The sequence below is a fragment of the Eptatretus burgeri genome, chromosome 9 (assembly GCF_056783735.1).
Source record: "Eptatretus burgeri isolate ZD-2024b chromosome 9, Ebu_testis_v1, whole genome shotgun sequence".
NCBI lineage: Eukaryota > Metazoa > Chordata > Myxini > Myxiniformes > Myxinidae > Eptatretus > Eptatretus burgeri.
The window spans coordinates 82,638,584-82,662,324 of record NC_140969.1 but is presented as its reverse complement, the minus strand read 5'-3'; the positions used below and the strand labels follow the sequence as shown (position 1 = coordinate 82,662,324).

General features: G+C 45.1%; 1 protein-coding gene across 2 annotated transcripts in view; it reads left to right on the top strand.

Moving 5' to 3' along the window:
- Window positions 1-23,741, top strand: part of LOC147020462 (galectin-related protein-like) — a 95,407-nt gene that overhangs the window by 7,881 nt on the left and 63,785 nt on the right. For both annotated transcript variants that reach the window (XM_085895807.1, XM_085895806.1), the window contains exon 2: window positions 637-678. In XM_085895807.1, coding sequence (XP_085751933.1) covers window positions 637-678 — 42 coding nt within the window. The remainder of the gene's footprint in view (window positions 1-636; window positions 679-23,741) is intronic.

Below are 23,741 nucleotides of genomic sequence, written 5' to 3'. Positions count from 1 at the left end.
TATCCTGTTCACAGACACACACACACAGACAGACAGACAGACAGACAGACAGACAGAGGGGTAAAAACGTAACCTCCGTTCAGCTTCAGTGGTGGAGGTAATTAACATGATGCTTTTAATTAGGCCTCATTCGTACTCATCCTCTTCCTATTTTTAATTTGCTTCTGATGCAGGTGTGATATTTTCTGTGTGTAAATTTACAAAATCTACTTCTGACTCCTTTGATTCCGTTCTGCCCAGTTGAAATGAAACCTTCCTCAGTGTTTGCCTTGTTGAGTGACGTCACAGCATTCCTTTGGTTGGTACTTCCAGTGTCATTCCATCACAGGATTGTTTTTCGATGACTCTACCATCCTATTAAAACCCACACCATCCCATTGGTACATCCTCCACGTGGGCCTCGCTTCGAGCTCCATTCCTGGATTGTTGCATTGTTGTACGGCTCTCCTGTTCTATCAAATCCCATCACCCATCCCTAACTGGTATAATCAGTTAATTTTTGAATAAACTGATTGGTGCTTGTGGAAAACCTCATTTCTGATTAGTGGGTCTTGGTTGAGAAAATTAAAATGTGAGAATAGCAGATTTTTTTTTCTTTGTCATTGCAATTGTCCGTGTTCCTGTTTTCCCCACCAGATGTTGTGCTCGGATTTTAAAGACTTTGGTGGAAACATCTTGGTGAGTGGGAGAGAAGCCAGACTGATTGCATGATTGCTGTGCCACTGATGACCGTCATTGCTGTAACTGTGATGGACATTGTACAGTGAGACTTCCACACACAAATGTTTTTCATTTAAACTTACAATGTCGTCGTCCGCAATCCTTTTGTACGAGGATGATGTCGAACCACGGGTTTATCTGTAGTCGTGTTGGCCGAGTTTTGATTGACGTGCACGGTGGCACATGTGAGGCAGGTTGTTCCTAGAGGAACGGTTTCGCTCACATTGGAATTCCGTTCGTGCTCTTTTCTTCGGTGTTAGCTTATCAGCTTCGAGAGCAAGGTGAATTGCCGAGAAGGTCCCCACCTCGATGGATCGTGCGGTGCCACTGCGGTTTGTTAATGGTCTTTACCTCCCAAGATTCGGCGTCATTGTGAGCTTTCTAGGTGCACTTTCAGGGTGTCTCCATCACGTTTCCTCTGGACACCATGGGATCTCTGGTCATGACTTGCTTTGTCAGGCATTTATATGCTGTGACCAGTCCATCCAATCTTCCATGTTATAATCGTTGCTTCGATGCTAGTGGACTTGGCCTCGGAAGAAATACTTTGTTTTTTGTCGTTTTTCCCATTTGATTCGGAGAATACTTTTCTACATTGCGTTGATGGTATTTCTCTAGGCTTTTTCAGTTGGTATCCGGAGGTCATACACATACGCCATTGTGAATCTGACATGGGGACTTGAATATGTAATCACAATCTGAGTTCTGAGTGATTTGACTGCAATGATCATTTCAAACAAAGAAAGTGTTTTGAACTGCCTTTTGCATCGAGTCGTGTAAGGACATTCATTTTCATCAAGTATGGCATCCACATGGACATACCTACATGCAGTCCATACTCTAATCATCTCCTGTTTTTATTATGTGGTACTTCTAATATATATATATATATATATATATATATATATATATATATATATATATATATATATATATATATATATATATATATATATATACACAAGCCTGGTGTTGGCTTAGTGGTTAGGGTGGCGGCTTGGGATCCCAGGGTCCTGAGTTCAAGCCCCGTTGGCTGCTGAATTAACACCAGGGGGTTGACTCAGCCTGTCATCCTTCCGAGGTCGGCGAAATGAGTACCGGTGTATGCCCCGGTTAGAATAGGTGTACCATATCCCTGTGTGTCGTAAGAGGCGACCAGGGTTGGCGTCAGGAAGGGCATCCGGCCATAAAAACATTGCCTCAAGGAAAAGCCAAACCCCTGCATAGCAGGGAAAAATGGCTGTAAAAACGGTCATATATATATATATATATATATATATATATAAATATATATATATATATATATATATATATATATATATATATATATATATATATATATATAAATATATTCTATTCAATGGTGTCATCTCTATCTCTGTTGACTAAATTGTTGTTAAAGGTATGTGAAATAAGATTATTTAATCATTATTGGTTCATGAAAAATATAAGTGACCACTATATTCGTTATTCTTGTCTCTGTCTGTCTGTCTATCTGTCCCGAGCATAGCTCCGTGGGTTTTGATCCGATCCTGATGAAATTTTGGTGGGAGGTTTATATCATGATCTAGTTGTGTTTTCCTGAAAATGGGCGTGGTCCGCCCATTATGGGCAGAGCCACTCCTAAAAAAACATGTGTTTTTAGGGGGTAGCCGATTTCAATTTGCATCTTCTCCTAGGGGGTTTGTCGAATCTGACAGGGGTTTCCGTATTTGGTTAGCCCAATGGCACCTACATAGCCCCATGGAGCTCGATTTTTCATTTTCGTCACAAGGTCACGAACTTGGAAAATTGCGATTTTGACATTAAAAAAAATTCTTCTCCGAGGGGTTTGTCGAATCTGGCAGGGGTTTCCGTATTTGGTTAGCCCAATGGCACCTGCATAGCCCCACAGAGCTCGATTTTTCATTTTCGTCCCAAGGTCAAGGCCACAAGGTCACGAACTTAGAAAATTGCGAATTGTGTTTTTAGGGGGTAGCGATTTCAATTTGCATCTTCTCTTAGGGGGTTTGTCGAATCTGGCAGGGTTTCGGTATTTTGTTAGCCCAATGGCACCTGCATAGCCCCACGGAGTCAGATATACATGAAACTGGTATGGTAGTCAGATATACATGAAACTGGTATGGTAGGTTCCTGGTATGTCCTAGTTATGTGTGAGAAAGAACCGTTGCTATGGACCCCTCCGTTGCCTAGCAACGGCCGAAAAACCTCTCAATGTGGGGGTATTTTTATTTTCGTAATTATTTTGAATTTTGACAAAAATCAGACGACCGCCCAAACTTTGAGAGCTAGGATGAAAATATTTTTTATGCATAATCTTGAGGTCATTCCCCACCTCAACTCTTGAAACCATTTTGCTCTATCTCGAACACCTTGCCCGTGGCGCCCCCTTCAAGTTTGTTTTTACGCTGATTTCATCAAAGTATGGATAATCCGATTAGTGCGAAATGCCATATAGCCTATATGACGTTATATTGTTCCTGGAATGTTCCAGAGGAAGTTTTGCACCAAAGGTCATAATCCTTGACCTTTGACCTTTAAAGGTCACAAAGGTCATTTTCAAAGTTGTGGGAATCGAACCGGGTTTTCGACCTTCTTCGACGAACTAACTCCAATAAGCGATAGCACTTATCCTGTTTCCTTATTTTAATGTTCACAACATTGTTTTCTGACCTTTAAAGGATATGCAAAGGTCAAATTTTGAAAGTTGTTGAACGAAACCAGGTTTTCAACATTTTGCAGCTAATAACCTGTCACTCGTACCACATCATGTTGATCATTTTTATAACTTGGTCAAAAATTATCACATTGTCTCATCCTTGACTTCTGAAGCAATCTACATCGTCAAATACTGCTCGTGAACCATCGTCGTCTTCAGACTTGTTTTTTCGTTAAAATACCCCCACATTTAGAGGTTTTTTGGCCGTTGCTAGGCAACGGAGGGGTCCATAGCAACGGTTCTTTCTCACACATAACTAGGACATACCATGAACCTTCCATAACAGTTTCATATATATCTGACTCAAAGTCTCTGAGATATAACGATCTTCATTTTTTTATTGTTTTCGACCGGGGTTCATTCAAAGTCTATCTTCTCCCACAGTTTTCATAGGATCCGGCTGGAAATTTTTGACAATATGGCTGAATGTACTGTCCACAGTCGCTCGTGGCCTGATTTTTGATTTTCGGAAAAATAAATTTTTTATGATTTTTCAAAAATTTTAAAGTCCTGTTGCTAGGCAACGGTGGTGTCCATAGCAACGTTTCTCATTTGCACACAACTCTGTCAAGGTATGAACCTACCAACCAAGTTTCATCGAAATCGCCATTGTCTTCTTCTTTCGGTTGCTCCCGTTAGGGGTCGCCACAGCGGATCATCCGTTATGATCCGCATCATGATTTGGCACAGGTTTTACGCCGGATGCCCTTCCTGACGCAACCCTAGTCGCCTCTTACGACACAGGGATATGGTACACCGATTTTAACCGGAGCATACACTAATCATCTCCTGTTTTTTTATGTCAAATAAATCGAAATCGCCATTGTATTAACTGAAATCGCCATTTTTAATACTGACAAGTCTGAAGACGACGATGGTTCATGAGCGGTATTTGACGATGTAGATTGTTTCAGAAGTCAAGGATGAGACAATGTGATAATGTTTGACCAAGTTATAAAAATGATCAACATGATGTGGTATGAGTGACAGGTTATTAGCTGCAAAATGTTGAAAACCCGGTTTCGTTCAACAACTTTAAAAATTTGACCTTTGCATAACCTTTAAAGGTCCCAAAACAATGTTGTGGACATTAAAATAAGGAAACAGGATACGTGCTATAGCTTAATGGAGTTAGTTCGTCTAAGAATGTCGAAAACCCGGTTCGATTCCCACAACTTTGAAAATTTGACCTTTGTGAACTTTAAAGGTCAAAGGTCAAGGATTATGACCTTTGGTGCAAAACTTCCTCTGGAACATTCCAGGAACAATATAACGTCATATCGGCTATATGGCATTTCACACTCCTCAGATTATCCATACTTTGATGAAATCAGCATGAAAACAAACTTGAAGGGGGCGCCACGGGCAAGGTGTTCGAGATAGAGAAAAATGGTTTCAAGACTTTTGGTGGGGAATGACCAAGATTATGCATAAAAAATATTGTCATCCTCTCTCTCAAAGTTTGGGCGGTCATCTGATTTTTATGTCAATTTTCTGAGTTCATGACCTTGTGACCTTGACCTTGGGACTAAAATGAAAAATCGAGCTCCGTGGGGCTATGCAGGTGCCATTGGACTAACCAAATACCGAAACCCCTGCCAGATTCGACAAACCCCTCGGAGAAGATTGATTTTTTTTTTATGTCAAAATCGCAATTTTCTAAGTTCGTGACCTTGTGACCTTGACCTTGGGACGAAAATGAAAAATCGAGCTCTGTAGGGCAATGCAGGTGCCATTGGGCTAACCAAATACTGAAACCCCTATCAGATTCGACAAACCCCCTAGGAGAAGATGCAAATTGAAATCGGCTACCCCCTAAAAACATGTTTTTTGGGTGTGGATCCGCCCATAATGGGCGGACCACGCCCATTTTCAGGAAAACAACTAGATCATGATATAAACCTCCCACCAAAATTTCATCAGGATCGGATCAAAACCCACGGAGCTATGCTCGGGACAGACAGACAGACATACAGACATACAGACAAGCCGGTAGGCGGACATGGGTAGTCGCCTACCCAATAGAACCTGACGCGATGGGCCCGTTCGATGGGGAATGACCTGAGGATTAAGCACAAAAAATTCATGATTCTCGCTTCAAGGGTTAATGCTGCAGATTGTTTTTTCGTAAAAATACCCCCACATTGAGAGGTTTTTCGGCCGTTGCTAGGCAACGGAGGGGTCCATAGCAACGGTTCTTTCTCACACATAACTAGGACATACCAGGAACCTACCATACCAGTTTCATGTATATCTGACTACCATACCAGTTTCATGTATATCTGACTCCGTGGAGCTATGCAGGTGCCATTGGGCTAACCAAGACGTTGGGCATAGTCTCTGAGATATAACGAACTTCGTTTTTTTCTTGTTTTCGACCAGGGTTCATTCAAAGTCTATCTTCTCCAACAGTTTTCATAGGATTCAGCTGGAAATTTTTGACAATATGGCTGAATGTACTGCCCACAGTCGCTCGTGGCCTGATTTTTGATTTTCGAAAAAATAATTTTTTTATGATTTTTCAAAAATTTCAAAGTCCCGTTGCTCGGCAACGGTGGTGTCCATAGCAACGGTTCTCATTTGCACACAACTAGGTCATGGTATGAACCTAACCACCAAGTTTCATCGAAATCGCCATTGTATTAACGGAGCACTGGACCGAACAGACAGACAAAACAGACATACAGACATTCAGATAGACATACAGACAAACATATCGACGGAAAAAGTGATAATAAGGGTAGATCAAAAAAAAATAAAAAAAATTTTCGACTTTATCGACTCCCCAACAGACAGACACACAACAATAACGAATATAGTGGTCACTTATATTTTTCGTGAAAATATTTTTTCGTGAACCAATAATAAGGGTAGAACAAATCTCAAAAAAAAATTTTTTTGAATTTTTTTTTTTCTTTTCGACTAGATCGAAGACTACCCGACAGACACACAACAATAACGAATATAGTGGTCACTTATTTTTTTCGTGAACCAACATATTTAGACATAAAGATGATAGGTGATTCAGAACAATTGATAAGGATGGAATGCAAAGTTCAAATACGTCCTATTCAGGCAAGAATTTGCGCTTGTAGCTCTTGCGTTTGTGGACTTCCACAGGGCAATCTCGTTTGATGCTCCAGCACTAGTCTGCCATCATGTTTTTGTCCTATCGCTTCCATTGTCATGAGGTCCTGATGGAAGCGCTCTCCCTGTTCCTCACTTACAGCCCCAAGGTTCTCAGGGAATCGATCAAGGTGACTATTCAGGAAATGGAGCTTGACACTTGTGTTGCACCCAAGATCGTGAAAAGCCAACAGCATTCTTGTAACCAGAAACTCATTGTTATCTGCCTTTTTGTTGGCAAGAAAGTTTTGTATAACTGTGACGAAAGACAGCCATGCTGTCTTCTCCTTGTCATTCATCTTCCTTACAAATTCCTCATCATGTCCAAGGGCACGAATTTTAGGTCCATCGAACACACCTGCTTTGATCTTCTCGAAAGACAAAGCAGGAAAAGCAGAAACTATATGTTGAAAACATTCACCATCAGTACTCAATGCCTTCACGAACTCTTTCATCAAGCCGAGCTTGATATGGAGTGGGGGAAAAAATGATCTTCTCTCAGCTGACGATTGGGTCATTCACATTTTGGCATGCCTGCTTCCAGTTTCACGGATGGGCCACTCCTTCTGGATCCAGTGTTTCTCTCGAGCTCCGCTGTCCCACATGCAGAGATGGCATGGAAACTTTGTGAAGCCTTTCTGTTGACCATTTTCAGGTCCACACAAATGATCCAGTTGTGCTCGTGATATTTCAGTCAGTCAATGACCATTTTTATGTCATTATGTTCTTCTCGCAAATGCACTGAGTGACCAACTGGAACCGCTCCATACACATTGCCATTGTGCAAGAGAATACACTTGAGGCTGCGCTTGGAGGTATTCAGAAATAATCGCCATTCTGTTGGATTATACGAAGTAACACCGAATTGCCTGAGAAGACCTGGGATATCGTGGCAGTAAACAAACTGCTCGTCTTCTGAGAAAAAGGCGACAAAGATCTGGTCCCGCTTTGGGAAATATGAAACATTTGCAGAGTGGTCAAGTAGATATTTTTCTTGCAGCCTGGAGGCTAATACCTCAGCTGCTTTCTTGGAGAGCCCCAAATCACACACCAAGTCATTCAATTCCGGTTGGCTAAACTGCTGAGGGGCTGATGACTGTTTGGTATCAGATGAGGAGGCTTCGGATTCTGAAACCATTTCTTGAAGTCCGTCATCACGACCCTCGTGCTCTTGCTGATCATGTTCACTGCCTTCATCTTCAGATAAGACAAAACATTAAAGACTGGAATGGGGGAGTTCCTCATATTGCGGAGTAGGTCGAATTGCTGAGGGAATACAGGGATAGGAGAGATCTTTTGCCGTTTTTTCTTGCCGACACCCTTTGTGTTGACCAGGCAAAAATAGCAGTCAGTTACGTGGTCCTTGGGTTCTCGCCAAACCATGGGAACGCCAAAAGGCAGACCCTTTCGTTTTCCTTTTGTCCAGTCACGAAGCATTTCCTCACAATTATAACATACAATATGAGGAGCCCATTTCTTGTAGTCAGGGAGACTATGCAATCCCGTGGGATTTTGATGATTAGAAGATCCCACCTATATGAATGTGTTAAATAGGTACCAAAGAACATGAAAAACCATGTTGGCAATTTTGAAAGTGTTGCAGAGGGCAGCCATCTTGGATTTCAAAATGGCCACCATTTTATGTCCATATTTGCTCTGAATGTGGATATGAATGTCGTAAAAAGCTGTTTTTTTTGTTGTAACATCTACATTTATCAAGACAAACAATTAGTGAAATGCACATTTCTTGTGAACAGCTGAAATTCCGTTAAAATTTTCAGCCATATTGAGTTTCAAAATGGCCACCTTTATGGCTTATTCTTGAATACATGTATATATTATCATTTCAGTGACAGTGACATGTTTAACATGCTTCACAAGATCACCCCTATATGAATGTTATATTGGTACCAAAGAACATGAAAAGCCATATTTACAGTTTTAGTGTTGCAGAGGGCAGCCATCTTTCATTTCAAAATTAGTGACAAACAATTGGTGAAATACACATTTCTTATGAACAGCTGAAATTGTATTCAAAATTTTCAGCTATATTGAATTTCAAAATGGCCACCTTTACGGCTTATTCTTGAATATATTGTTATGGCTGTGGAAATTCGCAAACCACCATTCAGGTCCCGTAGGTGAGATAACTCCAAGTACATGTGTAGTTAGCCCCAAACCCAATGTTTAGAGGGAATTTATGTGATTCATTTGGGCTGCGACACTTTGAGATAGACGGTTTTCTGTTCTATCTTTATTTTGGACCAACCACGTCTCAACCGCCATAACCATCAAACCACCACCGATAAACCCTCCGCCACCCTCACCTCTCTCCTTCTACGGCCATTCCCGCACCACCTGTGAACACTGAGCGTCGGGCTGTCTTGGGCTCGTTCAACGATACGCACCGAGCCGCGAGTGCAAATAGCGGCCTTTCCGAGGGAGAATTCAGATCAAGAATGCTACACGCCCACTTCTGATCCGTCCAATCAGCAAGCGCGGAGCGGCTTGGCCCCGCCTTCAGGCGCGTCTGTGTGAAATCCATATATGCAAATTCTAGGATCAGGGGAGGTTCACGCCCACTTTTCCTCGCAGCCTGCGCCTGAAATCCCGCGGCCAACACGAAGCGCGAAGACACAAACACTGCCGCACAGCTAACATTATGCGTTACAGCCAGTGGCGAGATAACGCTACACTTAGAGTTTTACACGGTCACATTACGAATTTACGTCTCCAACGCGAAGAAATATCAAACTACAGTGAATCTGCAGCCGAACACAGTATATATTCCTTGAATTCAGCAGCAACTGAGTATATCACTGCATGAAATAATAAAGCATTAAATCCGAAATTGCACTTTCTCCGTCATTCCAAGACTCAGATGTTTATATACATGTAACTCAAACCGGATGTTGACAAGTAAATACAATCGGGTCACAACCTGATCGCCCGCGGACCCAACAGCGCATGTGCACTGTACTTGTTCGGCACTGCCTGTTACGTTCGAGATTTTGATCGAACCCTTTGATTTCAACTTAAATTTTCTGTTTTTTTGGCAATGGAACAACTGTAATTTTTTTCAGGAATACTTTCCTTTATATATGAAGTATCGTGGAATGTAATGACCTTTCTGACCTCAGCAGTTTTAATCGAAATATACGGCATTTTTAAACACCTTGTAGCTGGGCGACAAATGCCGCCTACCGTCCCTGAGTGCAAAATTAAGCGGGCGACAGATGCCGCCTACCGTCCCCAATGGGTTAAGTAACATGAGCATTTGTAGTTTAGATTGCATCTGTTTTGTGAAATTAGGTTTTTATCATTGTGTAAACTTACATTATCTATGTGCTATACATGTTCTCTATATTTATATATTCAACATAAACAGTGAAGTCATGTAAACTTACCATCAAGTTAGATGTTTGTTGGCTTGTTGAAATAATGGGCCAGAAAACGTCTGTCCAATAACATGTGGTGATTGTCAGATAAAGGCAGCCTGTACCCGCAATGTCGCCCTCTACAACACGTGTTCACTTGCAGATACCCAGTTGCGTCACATTTCAGAACTTGGAAAAGGAAGTCCATTATGAAAAATATAGCCTGGGTAGTAATGTCCAGACCTATGTTTTTGTTGAAAACCTAGAAACGTATGCCCTAAATACAATTAGCCATGAGTGATTTTACGCAATATGTGAAATTGCAAGCCAATCACGGCAGCTATTTTAAATAGGGGGCATACCAAATTGCAATAAATAAGTGTGTGTATTTTGAATTGTTATTTAACATGAAACTCTATTCCTCTTGTATAACCTTAGGTCCTTACTGTGTATTTTTCCATACAAAAAATCCTGAGACAGTTAAAGCTCATATTTTAAATAAAATATCAAATTTGGCAACCATTTTGAAAAACCAAATGGCTGCCATTCATTTATGTACCACTGGCAAATCCAGTGTGCCTCTTTACAACACATTAAGCATCAAAACAGGATAGAAACCACCAAAGTAAGCTTTATATGATGTTCAAAAGTTCCGTTAACCCTGTCAGTACCATTGTCAGACTTGTATACATTAACTCTATGGCAATTGTGAAAGTCAGTCACAAAAGGGTTAAGGTAAAAAGAAAAAAGAAATTGAAATCCAACATGGCCACCATCTGCAACACTTCCAATTTTGCCAACATGGATTTTCTTACTCCTTGGGACCTAAATAGTCTACCTAGATAGGTGGCATGTTCTAATCATTTAAATCCCATGGGTCTTTATATCACAACATAGTCCCCCTGGCTATTGTCTTGGTCGCCAAGGGAACCATCAAAATAGGCTTTATAGGCACGCCTTACAAACGATGTAATATTGCGCTTTTGACGAAGTAGTGTGTTGCAGCCACATACATAACAGAATGCATCAGCATTATTTACACATATATATTGAAGAAGCCTGATCAATCAGATAGATCTGAAACAAAGAAAAACATAAAGTTAAAGAATAAATATCAATGTAGACAAAGAAAATTGATGTCAAATAAATCGTTAGCAGCAAAACGAATACTGTCTATAGTTATTTAGCAGTTTTGGCATCGTATTTCCACTAAAGTCCGAAATCGCACCCCTATTTCTCAAGTTATCCCTAGTGCAAATAGCAATGGGTGTCCTTTTTTGTGAAAATCACAAGTTTCAAATTGCATGAAAACAAGAGCATGTAGAGGAAAACCGATTTCAGATTTGAAATCAGCGTTGAAAAAATACATAGAATAAGTTGAAAAATCTCATGCAACAGATAAGAAAAAATTTGTTCCCCAGTGGTATAATCAAAGATTTTCAGGAAGTTTGTTCAAGGAATTACTTCAATGTCCCATATATATATTTTTAAATGATATATCCTCTAATTTCTTGAGAACATGTAAACATGTTTAAAATCTTTTATAACCTCATTTGATTATTGAGATATGAATAAACATATTTGGGTTTCGGGTTTGGAACGTACACAGGTCTCCTTTGGGGCTCTCTGCTGACTATCTCAAAGTTAAGTTTCCGGTCATTATCTGTCCCGTTTTAACTGTTTATTCTCTCACTTACATGTTACTGTGTGTTCCGAGTTCGGTTTTGTTTCAAAAATCGTGCTATTTTGTGAGATTTTGTCAACTTTGTCATACCGGACGCTTGAGGCCTACCCTTGAGGCCTAACGGTACGATCGTGTTTTGTTTTGTTTTCTCCTCATTACCTTCAATTTCTATCTTCCTCACTTTCTTAACGTCCCCCATCCCTCCCAATTAATCACTCTATTTCTTATCTTAAATCAAAAACAAAAACTAGAGGGGGAGCACTCGGTAGAGTGCAAAACCTCCGCCGCCAATACTGCTGGGTCACTTGAGTGAACCTGATATCCTTATTCATTGTAGGTCAAAACGGATCAGACTCAACTGAACCACAATTGAATAAACTAAACTAGATTGACGCGCATGTAGAAATGCAAAAAAAAAAATCATATATCTTTCAAATAAAATCGAAATTTTTTTGAAAAAAAAGTTGCAAAATGTTCTGTTTTTTTATTTTTTATTTTTTGGACCAAGTCCAAAATCTAATGGCATGATCCTTGGACCATACCTACCCCTCCCCCCCCCACCAAGTTTCGTCGAAATCCGTCCAGGAGTTTTTCCGTAATACTGTTCACAAACAAACAGACAGACGGGTGAAAACAGTAACCTCCATCCATCTTCGATGGCGGAGGTGAAAAAAAAAAACGCGATCTTTCTCCTTCCTCACTCACGACTCTCGATTTTTCTTCTTCTTCTTCTCCTCTTCTTCTTCTTAATTTTTTTCGACAACACTTACAATGACCTAATCTGTTGAAAACTCTCTCAAACATTAATAATAATACAAACGATCTCTTGTAATGCTTCATCTTCCTCTTTCACACGTGTGGTACTCTTTACTGTATCATAATGCACTACTCTTCTACTATTTAAACAGACTGCTCTCAATTCGACCTTTCCTTCATACCTTGCCTAAAAAATGCAACTGTTACAGCGTTTCTTCTCTCCATTCTCTGGATTTGCCTTTATTGCATCCATCAAGAACTGTGTTAAATTGCATCTCTGACCTAAAACTTTTTAAAACCCCAGTTTGCTATGAATGTTCACTTTTCATCAACCATTCTTTTTTTCCAACTTCAGTGCCAACTCACCCCTCACTCTCAAAGCAACCATCACACTCTTCTCCCTCCAAGCCTCCTTCTCACCTCTCTCAAAAACTCCCCCCTCACCTTTCTCCCTCCATTCATCCCCCTCACTCATCCTTCTCAAAGTTGCCCTCCCCCTCTCATCCACAAAGCTGCCTCCTTCCACTGCTCTCTCACCTCCTTCTCTCTTCACTCCACCTCCTCAAATTCTCAACTGCCTTCTTCCCCCTCTCTTGTCCCCCCTCTCCCCCAGTACCACAGAGCTTTTTCTCCTCCTCATCCGGCCCCTCCCCTAGCTATTCTGCAATCCCCCACACTCTTTCAACAACCTTCCTTACCTACCCCTCGTCCCTTGTCCTATCCTCCCCCTCCCCCACACCCCCTGCACCCAAAGCCTCCTCCCTCCCTCTTCATTAAAAGTGTGGACCTCAAATATCCGGGGCCTTCGCTCAAACCTTTCAGATCTTTCCATACAGGTTGCCACTGACAAACCAGACATAATCTGCCAAACAGAAACTTTCCTCCCCCAAGACGTGTCTGACTCCCAAGTATCTCTCCCTGGTTACTCCCTCCTCCTGTATGACAGACCTGAGCCTCGTCCTGGTGGAGGTGTTGCTCTCTTCATCAAAGACTCTATTCCTAACTCTCCATGCACTGCCCTCACTCCCCCACACCCCCAGGAATACCTCTGGCTACGGTTTCCCCTCCACTCCAACCTCATGTTTATATGTGTACTGTACCGTCCACCTAACAGTGATGACTCCATCTACACCTCACTATCCAAAAACATGGACCAACTTCTATTTTCTCATGCAAACTCTCTCTTCCTCAGATGTGGTGACTTCAATTGACTTCATCATGCCAGTTGGCTCGGTGTGGGTACCTCTCTCACTTGTCACGGCACCTCAGCAAAAGCTTTCTGCGACTCATTGGGACTGACTCAATCGGTCAACTTCCCTACCCGGATCTCAACCAGGTCAGGTCAGGTATGGGAGCATGTGCCAGAACAGCGCGTCGCTGCGTCCACTTTCCGCCGGTACTCCAGGGGCCTCCGTCTGGCCATCCCCCAGGCAGATGCCAGGCCCATCCCCATCTCCTTGAGATGATGGTCAACCTGCTGCAACCATGAGGCACGTGGTCGGCCCACTGGCCTCCTCCACTCATGAGACTCCCTCGCTGAGAGAATCTGGTGAGCAGGATCAGCGTCAGGAAAACGAGCCACATGTCCATACAGTCGCAGCTGACGCTCACGGACTATGCAGGTAACAAATCTCATCCGAGTCTCTCTCAGCAACCGCTCGTTGGACACAAAATCCGACCAGCGATAGCCAAGGATTCTCCGAAGAGACCTGGTACCAAAGGAATTAAGTGTCCGTCTCAGATCCTTGGTCAAAGTCCAAGTCTCGCACCCATAGAGCAAGACTGGAAGTACCAAGGACCTGAAGACTCGGACTTTCGTCCTCCCGCACAGGTACCGGCAGCGCCACACCCCATGATCCAGTGAATCCATGACTCCCCAGGCCCGACCCAGACGTCTATTGACCTCCGGCTCACAACCTGCGGAGACATGAATATCACTGCCAAGGTAAGTGAATCGATCCACGACCTCAACATCCTCACCACAAACAGACACAGACAGGACAGCAGCATCCAAGATGTCACCGAAAGCCTGGATCTTAGTTTTGACCCAAGAAATCCGTAATCCCAACGGCTCCGACTCCTCATTCAGCACCTCGAGGGCCCCCAAGAGGATGTCTAAAGTCTCCGCAAAGATGACTGCATCATCTGCAAAATCAAGGTCCGAGATCTTGACATTGCCAAACGATGCACCGCAATTTGATCTCTCCGACATCCTCCCAAAAATCCAGTCCATACAAGTGCTGAAAAGTGTGGGGGCAAGTACACATCCCTGACGAACTCCAGTAACAACTGGAAATAAGTCAGAGATTGTACCACCACACTTCACAGCACTCTCAGTACCAGAGTAGAGTTCAGACATCAGATCGATCAGTTTCGGTGGCACCCCACGAAGACCAAGAATCCTCCAGAGGACATCCCGATTCACTGAATCGAACGCTTTACAGAGATCAACATAGGCTGCAAGCAGCCCCTGCCGAAACTCTCGTCTGCGTTCGGTGAGGACACGAAGTGCAAGGATACGGTCAATCGTTGACCTCTTTGGTGTAAAGCCTGACTGCTCTGGACGCTGGTGCTCAAGCAGATGGTGGCGAACCCTATCAAGAATTATCCGAGCAAAGACCTTGCCCGGCACTGAGAGCAGCGTCACCCCTCGGTAGTTGTTGCAGTCTTGGCGATCACCCTTCCCTTTCCAGAGACGGACAACAAGGCCCCTCTTCCAGTCAGTTGGGATGATGCCTGTGTTCCAGGCAGAGCACAAAACTGCATGCAACGACACGAGTGCAGCATTTCCACCAGCCTTGAGAAGTTCAGCATGGATGCCACAGACCCCTGGAGCTTTGCTCCGTTTCAACTGGTTCACCGCAGCCCGTGTTTCCACAAGCGATGGTGGACCACAGTTGATTCGAGGGTCAGCAACAGGGATTGTAACACCCTTGACGTCCAACTCGACAGCTGGGGGATCAGCCTGTTACAACCGCTCAAAGTAACCGGCCCAGCGGGCCTTCACTTCAGACTCCTCTGTCAAGAGCCTACCACTCTCTGCTCGAACTGCAGTGCTCCGAGGGATGGGCTTGGATGAACGTAATGCGCGAATTCCCCTGTAAGCGGGACGAGAATCACCTGTCCACAGGTGATGCTCTACCTCCTCACAGATTCCTCGCACATAGGCCTCCTTGTCCACCCTCAGTGCACGTACAGTTTTACGCCTCAGCTCCCTGAACAGCTCAGCTCTGCCATTCAGCCTGGCCCTGCGACTCTGGTCAATGGTATCCAGTGTCCCTTGAGAGACAAAATTCTTCTTTGCCCTGCGGTGAACTCCAAGGCATCCACCGGCAACATCAAGGACGGTGGTCTTGAAGGTGCTCCACAACTCTTCAGGACCGCCCAAAGCACCCAGACCCCCCAAGTGTCCACTCAGCCTGTTCGCAAACTCCTCAGCTACTCTCTCATCCCTGAGCTTGGCAACATCCAGCCTAGGCTGGGATGGTACCATTCTCCAGGATTTAAGGTGCAGCTTTAGAGTTGCTACAACAAGCCTGTGGTCAGTATTGAGGAACTGAGCACTCCGGTAGACCCTGCAGTTCTGGATCATCCTCCAACGACCGTCAATGAGGACATGGTCAATCTCCTTTGCCACACCGCCAGCGTTGGAATACCAAGTCCAGCGATGAGCTTGCGGGCGCTGAAACCATGAACCAGCCACCCTAAGTCCATGACTTCTTGCAAAGTCAAGGAACTTAGTGCTATTCTGGTTCATAGTTCCTGACCCATGGGGACCAACACACACCTCATAACCATCCCTATCAGTTCCAGTCGATGCATTGAAATCCCCCAAGACTAGAAGTGTATCTCGTCTGGGGCACTGATCAACCACAGACTGGAGCGTGGCGTAGAATGCATCCTTTACGGTGAGATCACTCGCCTCAGTCGGAGCATAAATAGAGACCAGGGAAATGACACCTAAGGAGTGGCGAATCCTTAATCTCATAATACGCTCGTTGACCGGTGTTACCTCAATTATCATTGGGGTCAGCTTATTGGACACAGCTACAGCAACTCCTTGGGTATGGTAACCATCAGAGCGACCAGACCAATAGTAGGTGTAACCACCCACCATTATCTCGCCGCAATCCGGTCTCCGAACCTCAGAGAGAGCAGCAATCCCGATGTCCAAACGCTTGAGCTCAGATGATAACAGAGACAGGTGATCATCCTCTCTTAGGGATAGGACATTCCAGGTACCCACCCGAAGGGACCGCCTCAGGTTAACCCAAGGAGACCGCCGTCTGGTGGACGACACCTCAGCACCACTCCGACACACTCTCCCGCAATCTGACCCAGGGATGTTACCCCGTGGTTTCCCTCCTATCAAAGATTGGGGGTCCCGAAGGCTTTGCCCCAATCCCGTCATCCGGTGAGCTGCCCTGCGAAGGGAAGCTGCACAGGAGGTACTCCCACGGAGTGGGTTTTCAGATTTTTTTGCGTTTTTGCGTTTTGCGGAATGAAGCGTTTTACGGTGGCCGGAGTGCAAATCCTGCCACCAACCTCCGAGTAAGAAGTGACCCAACTGCAGGAGGACGTCCGCAGACACAGTTGGGCACTAGATATGGATGGCCGTTGGCTCACAAGGAGCTCCTCCGCCCTTTGACAGGTTTTGTTTTTAATCCTGCTGGGTGTCCATATCCAAACACCCTCCTCACCAGAAAACCTGGTGGGGAAGACGGTTTAGTCGCCGACAACCCGACCATGGAACAGGTTAGTACAGGTTTACATGGTACCTGTAGCAGGTCACAGATCGAACCTGACCTGACTATAATCTCAACCAATGGTACTCCATCTCTTCTGGATCTGATTTTGACAAACTTCCCTGAAAATATCTGCTGCTCTTCCTCCGCTCCAATCGGTTCTTCTGACCACGTCCTTGTCAAAGCGGACATCTCTCTGGCTGTTATCAGAGAACCACTTCACTGCCGGCGAGTCTGTCATTTCACTCAAGCCGACTGGCAGGGACTCCAAGCAGCCCTCAAACTTATATACCGGTCTCCTATCACTACTTTCTCCAACATCAACTCATCCTGGGAATTCTTTCAAAGAAACTTGCTCTCCCTCATGCACAGATTTATCCCCTCTCGTCTTCAGTTGTCCTACCCTTCCTCCCGCCCTTGGTTCACTGAAGCTTGTCGTGAGGCAATTGTCCTGAAACAACTTGCCTTTGCCTCATGGAAAGCAAACCCAACTGAGGGCAATCTCAGTTCCTTCCATAAAGCTCGGAACAAGTGTGTATCTACCCTCAGGAGAGCCAGAAAACAACATCCTTCTCATCTCAAGTCTGAACTCTCAAACCTCTCTCCCTCCTCAGTCATGGTGGCGTCTAATCAAATCTGTTTCTGGTGTATGTTCCCCCTCCATCCCCTCCCTTGCCTCAAAAAGGCCGCACTGCTGATACCGCACGTGAAAAAGCTGAATGCCTAAACTCGGTGATTGCAGCTAAATCTTGTGTCCAAAACCCATCACTTTCTCTACCCATTTTACCCAGTCGCACCCAACTGTCCCTGGACTCTGTGTCCTTTTCTCCTAACAAGGTGGATAGCTTGCTGTCAAACCTCGACTCAGATTCTGCAACCGGTCCAGACGGCATCAGCCCACGTGTTCTCAAAGCCTGCTCTTCTGCTCTTTCTCACCCTCTCTCTGTTCTATTCACCCTCTCATTTGCTCAAGGTCATGTGCCATCTGCTTGGAAATCAGCAAACTTCACTGCCCTGCACAAAAAAGGTGAAAAAACAGATCCCTGCAACTACAGACCAATCAGCCTTCTCCCAATCATCAGCAAAGTGATGGAATCCATCATCTCTTCAGACATCAAATCCTTCCTCTTCTCCATCGGCTTCATTTCTGATAATCAATTTGCTTTCAGACCAGGTCACTCTACCCTGGATATGCTGCTTCTGCTCTCCCAACAATGGATGGAAGTCCTCAATGCCAGACAAGAAATCCGAGCCGTATCCCTGGACATATCACGTGCTTTTGACACAGTCTGGCACCCTGCCCTGCTCACCAAACTCTCTTCCTATGGTATCCAAGGCCATCTCCACTCAGGCTCGCAGACTTCCTCTCCTGTCGCAGTTACCGTGTGGCCCTAAATGGACTTCTTTCATCCCCTCTTCCTGTCCAAGCTGGAGTTCCTCAAGGTAGCATTATGGGCCCTGTTCTTTTTATCGTTTTCATAAATGATCTCTCCGACTCTCTGGAAAATCATCTATATCTGTTTGCTGATGACTTCACCCTCTGCCGTACCATCGGTCATCCCTCAGACCGGCAAGCAGCAACTTCTTCGCTCACTGCAGATCTGGATAAAATCACAAACTGGTCCAACACGTGGAACATGTCTTTCAATCTGGACAAATCTCACACTCTCACTATGTCTCTTCGAAAGGACCGTTTAGAAAATCCCACCATCCACTTTCTCAACAATCCTCTGGAAGAAGTCTTTTCTTTCAAGCTTCTGGGTCTCACTATCTGCCATGACCTTTCCTGGGAAAGCCACATTTCAAACTTCGCCTCCAAAGCCAGTCGCTGACTGGGAATCCTCCTTCGTGCAAAGTCCTTCCTCGGCCCACCTGAGCTCCTGACCACTTACAAAGCTTTTTTCCGCAGCCTGATGGAGTACTGCTCTCCCCTCTGGGCTGGTGCTCCTGCCTCCCACCTTTCTCGGCTTCACGCTGTAGAAACCAAGGCATTTCGGATCATTGGCATCTCCCGCAATGAGGCTGAGTCTTTGGGCCTCCCACTCATTCACCGCAGGTTGGTCAGTGGTCTTTCTGTCTTCTACCGTCTCCTCTCCAGCCTCGCCCCCCCCTCCCCAGCTCTCTCTGCGATTTGTCCCCACCACATTTCCGCAGGGCGCTCAAAGTCCGCCAACAACCCCCTTCTGGGAAAACTACCAAAATCACGAATCACTGCTCACCTTCACTCTTTCATTCCTCTTTTTTTTCCCGCCTTTGGAATAAACTCCCTCACTCTATTCATTCCCATTCTTCCCTACAGGCCTTCCAAACAGCTCTTCACCACCACCTCTTATCATCCCCCATCCAAATCCTCGATCTTTTCTACCCCCGATAATCCACCCAAGCTCACCTCCTTCAAATTCCCTGCTTTCCTTCCTGAAAGTCCCTGTAATGCCCATCTTCTATTCCCCATGTTCCCTCCCCCATCCCTCTCCCTTCCACAGATCTCCTAATGTCGCTGTTCCCCACTGTTTTGTCCTTCCCACTCCCTCCTCTCTTGTCTCATGTCCCCCATGATGTGCGTTGTGTGTTGGCTCTCAGATGAGCCTCGACAAGGGTATACCATAAAAAAACAAAAACAAAAAAACAAGTGGAAGTCCATGCATTGCATGTCGAGACATTGTGTAATTATGATGGAACATAGATGCGAAAACAGGAATCCGTATATTAGACAAGGTTTTGACAAAATAGTGTGGTGGGATTAATTAAGATCAGAGAGTGAGTGGCATGTACTGCAGGATAACAACATCAAATTCAATTTTTTTATTATTTTTTTTTGATTTTTTTATTATTATTAAATGGTTCTGACTGTAATATATTAATCAAATGTGTTATAATTACAATCATTCCAGTTATACTTTTAGACATTTTATTATAAATAATTTTGATTTGGCCGATGTCAGCCAGGAGGATGACCCACGCGGTTATGATTATGTACATGGGCCCGGCGTTCTCTCCTCTCTCCTCACCCTTCTTCACCACGGGATGTACAGGGAACACCGTACTCCGACTCAGAGTCCTACACGCGGCGGCGATGCCACAGGCCCACCGGACCCTTCACCGCATAAATACTATTCAGCTCATTTCCATCCTGTTCGGACGTTACGTCATTCATGACATGACGTAACGCTGTGACGAAGGGTAGACGGACAATGAAAACGAGACTGTGACGTAGGGTAGACAGACAGGACACCAAAATTTTGCCCCTCATCCCAGTGCTTAGTCGATACTCGACACGCAAAAACATGTCCAGAGATGATCAGCCACAAGGTCATGTGATGAAATGACGTCAGCATCGCCCTTGCCTTCTGGTTTGTCCAGATAGTAATTAGATATACAGTATTTTTTATATATATATATATATATATATAGTGTTACGAATTTGGAATTCGATTGCACACAACATACAGGTTCCTTTAGTCAGCAATGTCGATAAGTACTTGTTCCCTCGATAGCTCACCTTCCATTGTTTAAATGTTTAGAAATCGATTGGATGCACTGCGGATCCATTTAATAGTTAGGGAGCGAACAATGGAGACGTCCCTCTCCCTCTTCTGTGAAGAGGAAGAAGAGCCCTTCCGTCCCGTGATTCTTGACGTCAACAACTCCCTCCCACCCGTGGTTGAGCGGGGGATGGATCACGAGGGCATGAATCATGCCGGACGTGGGGGAGGGGGCGGAGAAGGATAAAGAGGAAATCCTTTCTTTGTTCGTGTTGCGAGTGGAGGTGTGGTCGTTCAGCAGGCCGTCGGGTCCTGCTTGGCTTGGGTTACGGTTGAGGCTTTCAGAAGCTTTTTGTTTCTGCAGAGGAGTTGTTCAGCAGAGCTTCGGGTCCTGCTTGGCTCGGTAGGCTTTTTGGAGAGCTGCTTTGTTTGGAAGAAAGTTGGGCCAGTTGCTTTGCTCGAGCTGCGAGTGGTGGCTTCTTCTTCTTCTTGGTTCGTGGAGCTCTTTGTTCTCCGTTTTGGTTCCCGGCTTGGTGCGACTCATCGACCTCTTCTTGGAGGTGGTTCTTCGAGATAGCGATGCATCGACGGGAAGGATCGGCGCCTCGTCTCACCAGCACGTGTTCGGAAGTGCGAGAGGATTCGCTGGAGCTTGGGAAGGATCGCGGCTCACGGCGATTGGATCCAGCTCGCTCTCGCTGGAGCCCGGGTCCGAACAACTTGAAGACCACACGAGGTGGAGAGGTTCGAGATAGGCTCTGGGTTTCAGCTCACCTGTCCTCCGAACTGAAGCTCATTATTAAAGGCCTCAGCCACGATTTCTTGGGTGTGTGTGTGCGTACGTGTGTCCGTGGGCCCGTCTAATAAGTAGGAAATTGTTAAGTGCTTTGTGTGCTGTAAATCTTTGCATTGCATTTCGTATAGTCGGAATAGTTCTGCTCTTACGTGCTTCCCTAGTTCCCCATTATTATTAATAAATACCCCAATTGTTAAATGTTTTCAGCTCGTCACGTCGATTCTTTCATTGACTGAGCATTTTGTGTGTTGGGAGTTAGAAAGCCATTGGTTTGCCGTAAAAGGGGGACATTTGGACCGACGGTTCTCGGCGATTAAGCTGCTCGGAATCGCGCACGGGACAGGCTCGCCTCAGCGGTTTGTTCCGTACGAGTTCCGTCGAGGGTGGAATACCCCGGTAGTTGGATCACATGGGTATTTAGGTACATTGAAGATTGGCAATCGACCCTACCCCACGTGATCTGCCCATTGGCGTATTTTGGTTCTTGTACAAGGACCCGTCGACTCGGACTTATCCGGGCGGCGATCTATATTCCGGGCAATCGGTCGGGCCGACTCAACTCGCAGCTCCGTCAGAGCGGTCAGTTGGCGGCCGACGCACCGGCACCGCAACAATATATATAATATATATTAATAAAATATACATATAATGGATATATAATAAAAAAGTATATATATATTTTATTGTTACGAATTCTGCGCCCGCCCAGCTTGCGGACTGCCGCTTTTGCCAATGGCGGCCGTCTCGCCCACCGGACGGACAATTCTGTCGCGATCTTCCGGAACAACGCCGGAAACCAGTCACGGGTGTGCTCCAAACGCACACCACGGCCTAGTCAACACTCCACCCGCGCGCGACAGGGTCAATCGCCGAATTATCGATATACCTAAGTGTTCGGGTGGGCAGACTACTGAGAGACCATACCTCAGCGAGGTCTGCTTGGACACGAACCGCTTAAGCGGTTCGTTCCGTTCTGGGATAACCGAGCGGTGTATTATCGCGAGATCTCGCTGGACCCAATTCTTTTATTGGCTATTAAAAAGCCCGCTATTATTCCGAGAGCAAGATAGCAGTTGAATTGGGGAAAAAAAGGACACGACGAACGGGTTAACATTCACACAAGGACATTTATTTATATTGCACATGTAAACAGGGATAAGCAGTCATGCAATGAATGGGGGACGGGGACAAGACACGAGCAAGGTAAAAGCACTACAACCGTCTGTGGTTATTATTCACAAGCACTTACACAGTTCTACTTGCGGGATATGGCGCCACAACATTCACACAAATAAAAGCAAAGAAAGACCCCCTCAAAGGCAAGGGAGTCAGACTGGACCCGTAGACCTTTATGTCCAAGGAGCCTGGTTGACCGAAGGGACTCCCAGAGGCCGCCGCAGGTTACCTCCACCCTCGTGGTGGCTTGGTTGGGCGACCCTCGATGGACCCTGTCGAGCACCTCCACCGACTGACTGCTCCACCCAGACCGAGACCTCCACCGACTGACTGCTCCACCCAGACCGAGACCTCCACCGACCGACCAACAACCAACTCCTTGCAGACGCTCCGTGCGTCCTTTTTATTCCCCCTGCCTTCTCGTCCCGCCCTTCTTCCAGCTCCCGCGGGAAGCCTCCAGAAGGAGGGCGTGTTTTTACCTCCAACACCCTGGCTCCTCACTCCGCGGTGCGCGAAGGGAAGAAGAAGTCGTTGCGGTGGCCCTCAATGGGAATGTGGCCCAGGGACATTTATCGCCCAAAAACAGGCCCCCACCCTACATCACCTTTGACCCCTGGTTCAATCCGCCCTTCCCCCGTCCCGAAGCGCGGGAAAGCAGGAGGGAAAAGCCCATGCGTGTTGGAACCCCTTCTTCTTTCTCCATGGCAGAGACGGTTTTTGATGCGGAGAGGGTTGTAGCGTTGTGGAGAAGGTGATTGGTGGTGTGGTTGAGGTGGTCGTGGTTGTTGTAATGGTGGCGTTGTGTGGTGGTCGTGAGGGTGGTGTGGTTGGGCGCTTGTAAAAAAGGTGGTTGGTGGTGTGGTTGGTCCAAAATAACGATAGCAAAGAATAACGGCTAACTCAAAGATCACAGCCCTGATAACACGAATAAACCCCATTAAACAACGGTGGGGAAATCTATCTGAACACACACTTAGCGATATAACTGATCTTGGGGATATCCTTTATGGTGCTCTGCGAATTTCCACAACCGTAACAAAATATATATATATATATATATATATATATATATATATATATATATATATATATATATATATATATATATATATATATATAAAAATAACTAGATGATAATTTTGTAACAGCAATTCATAGGA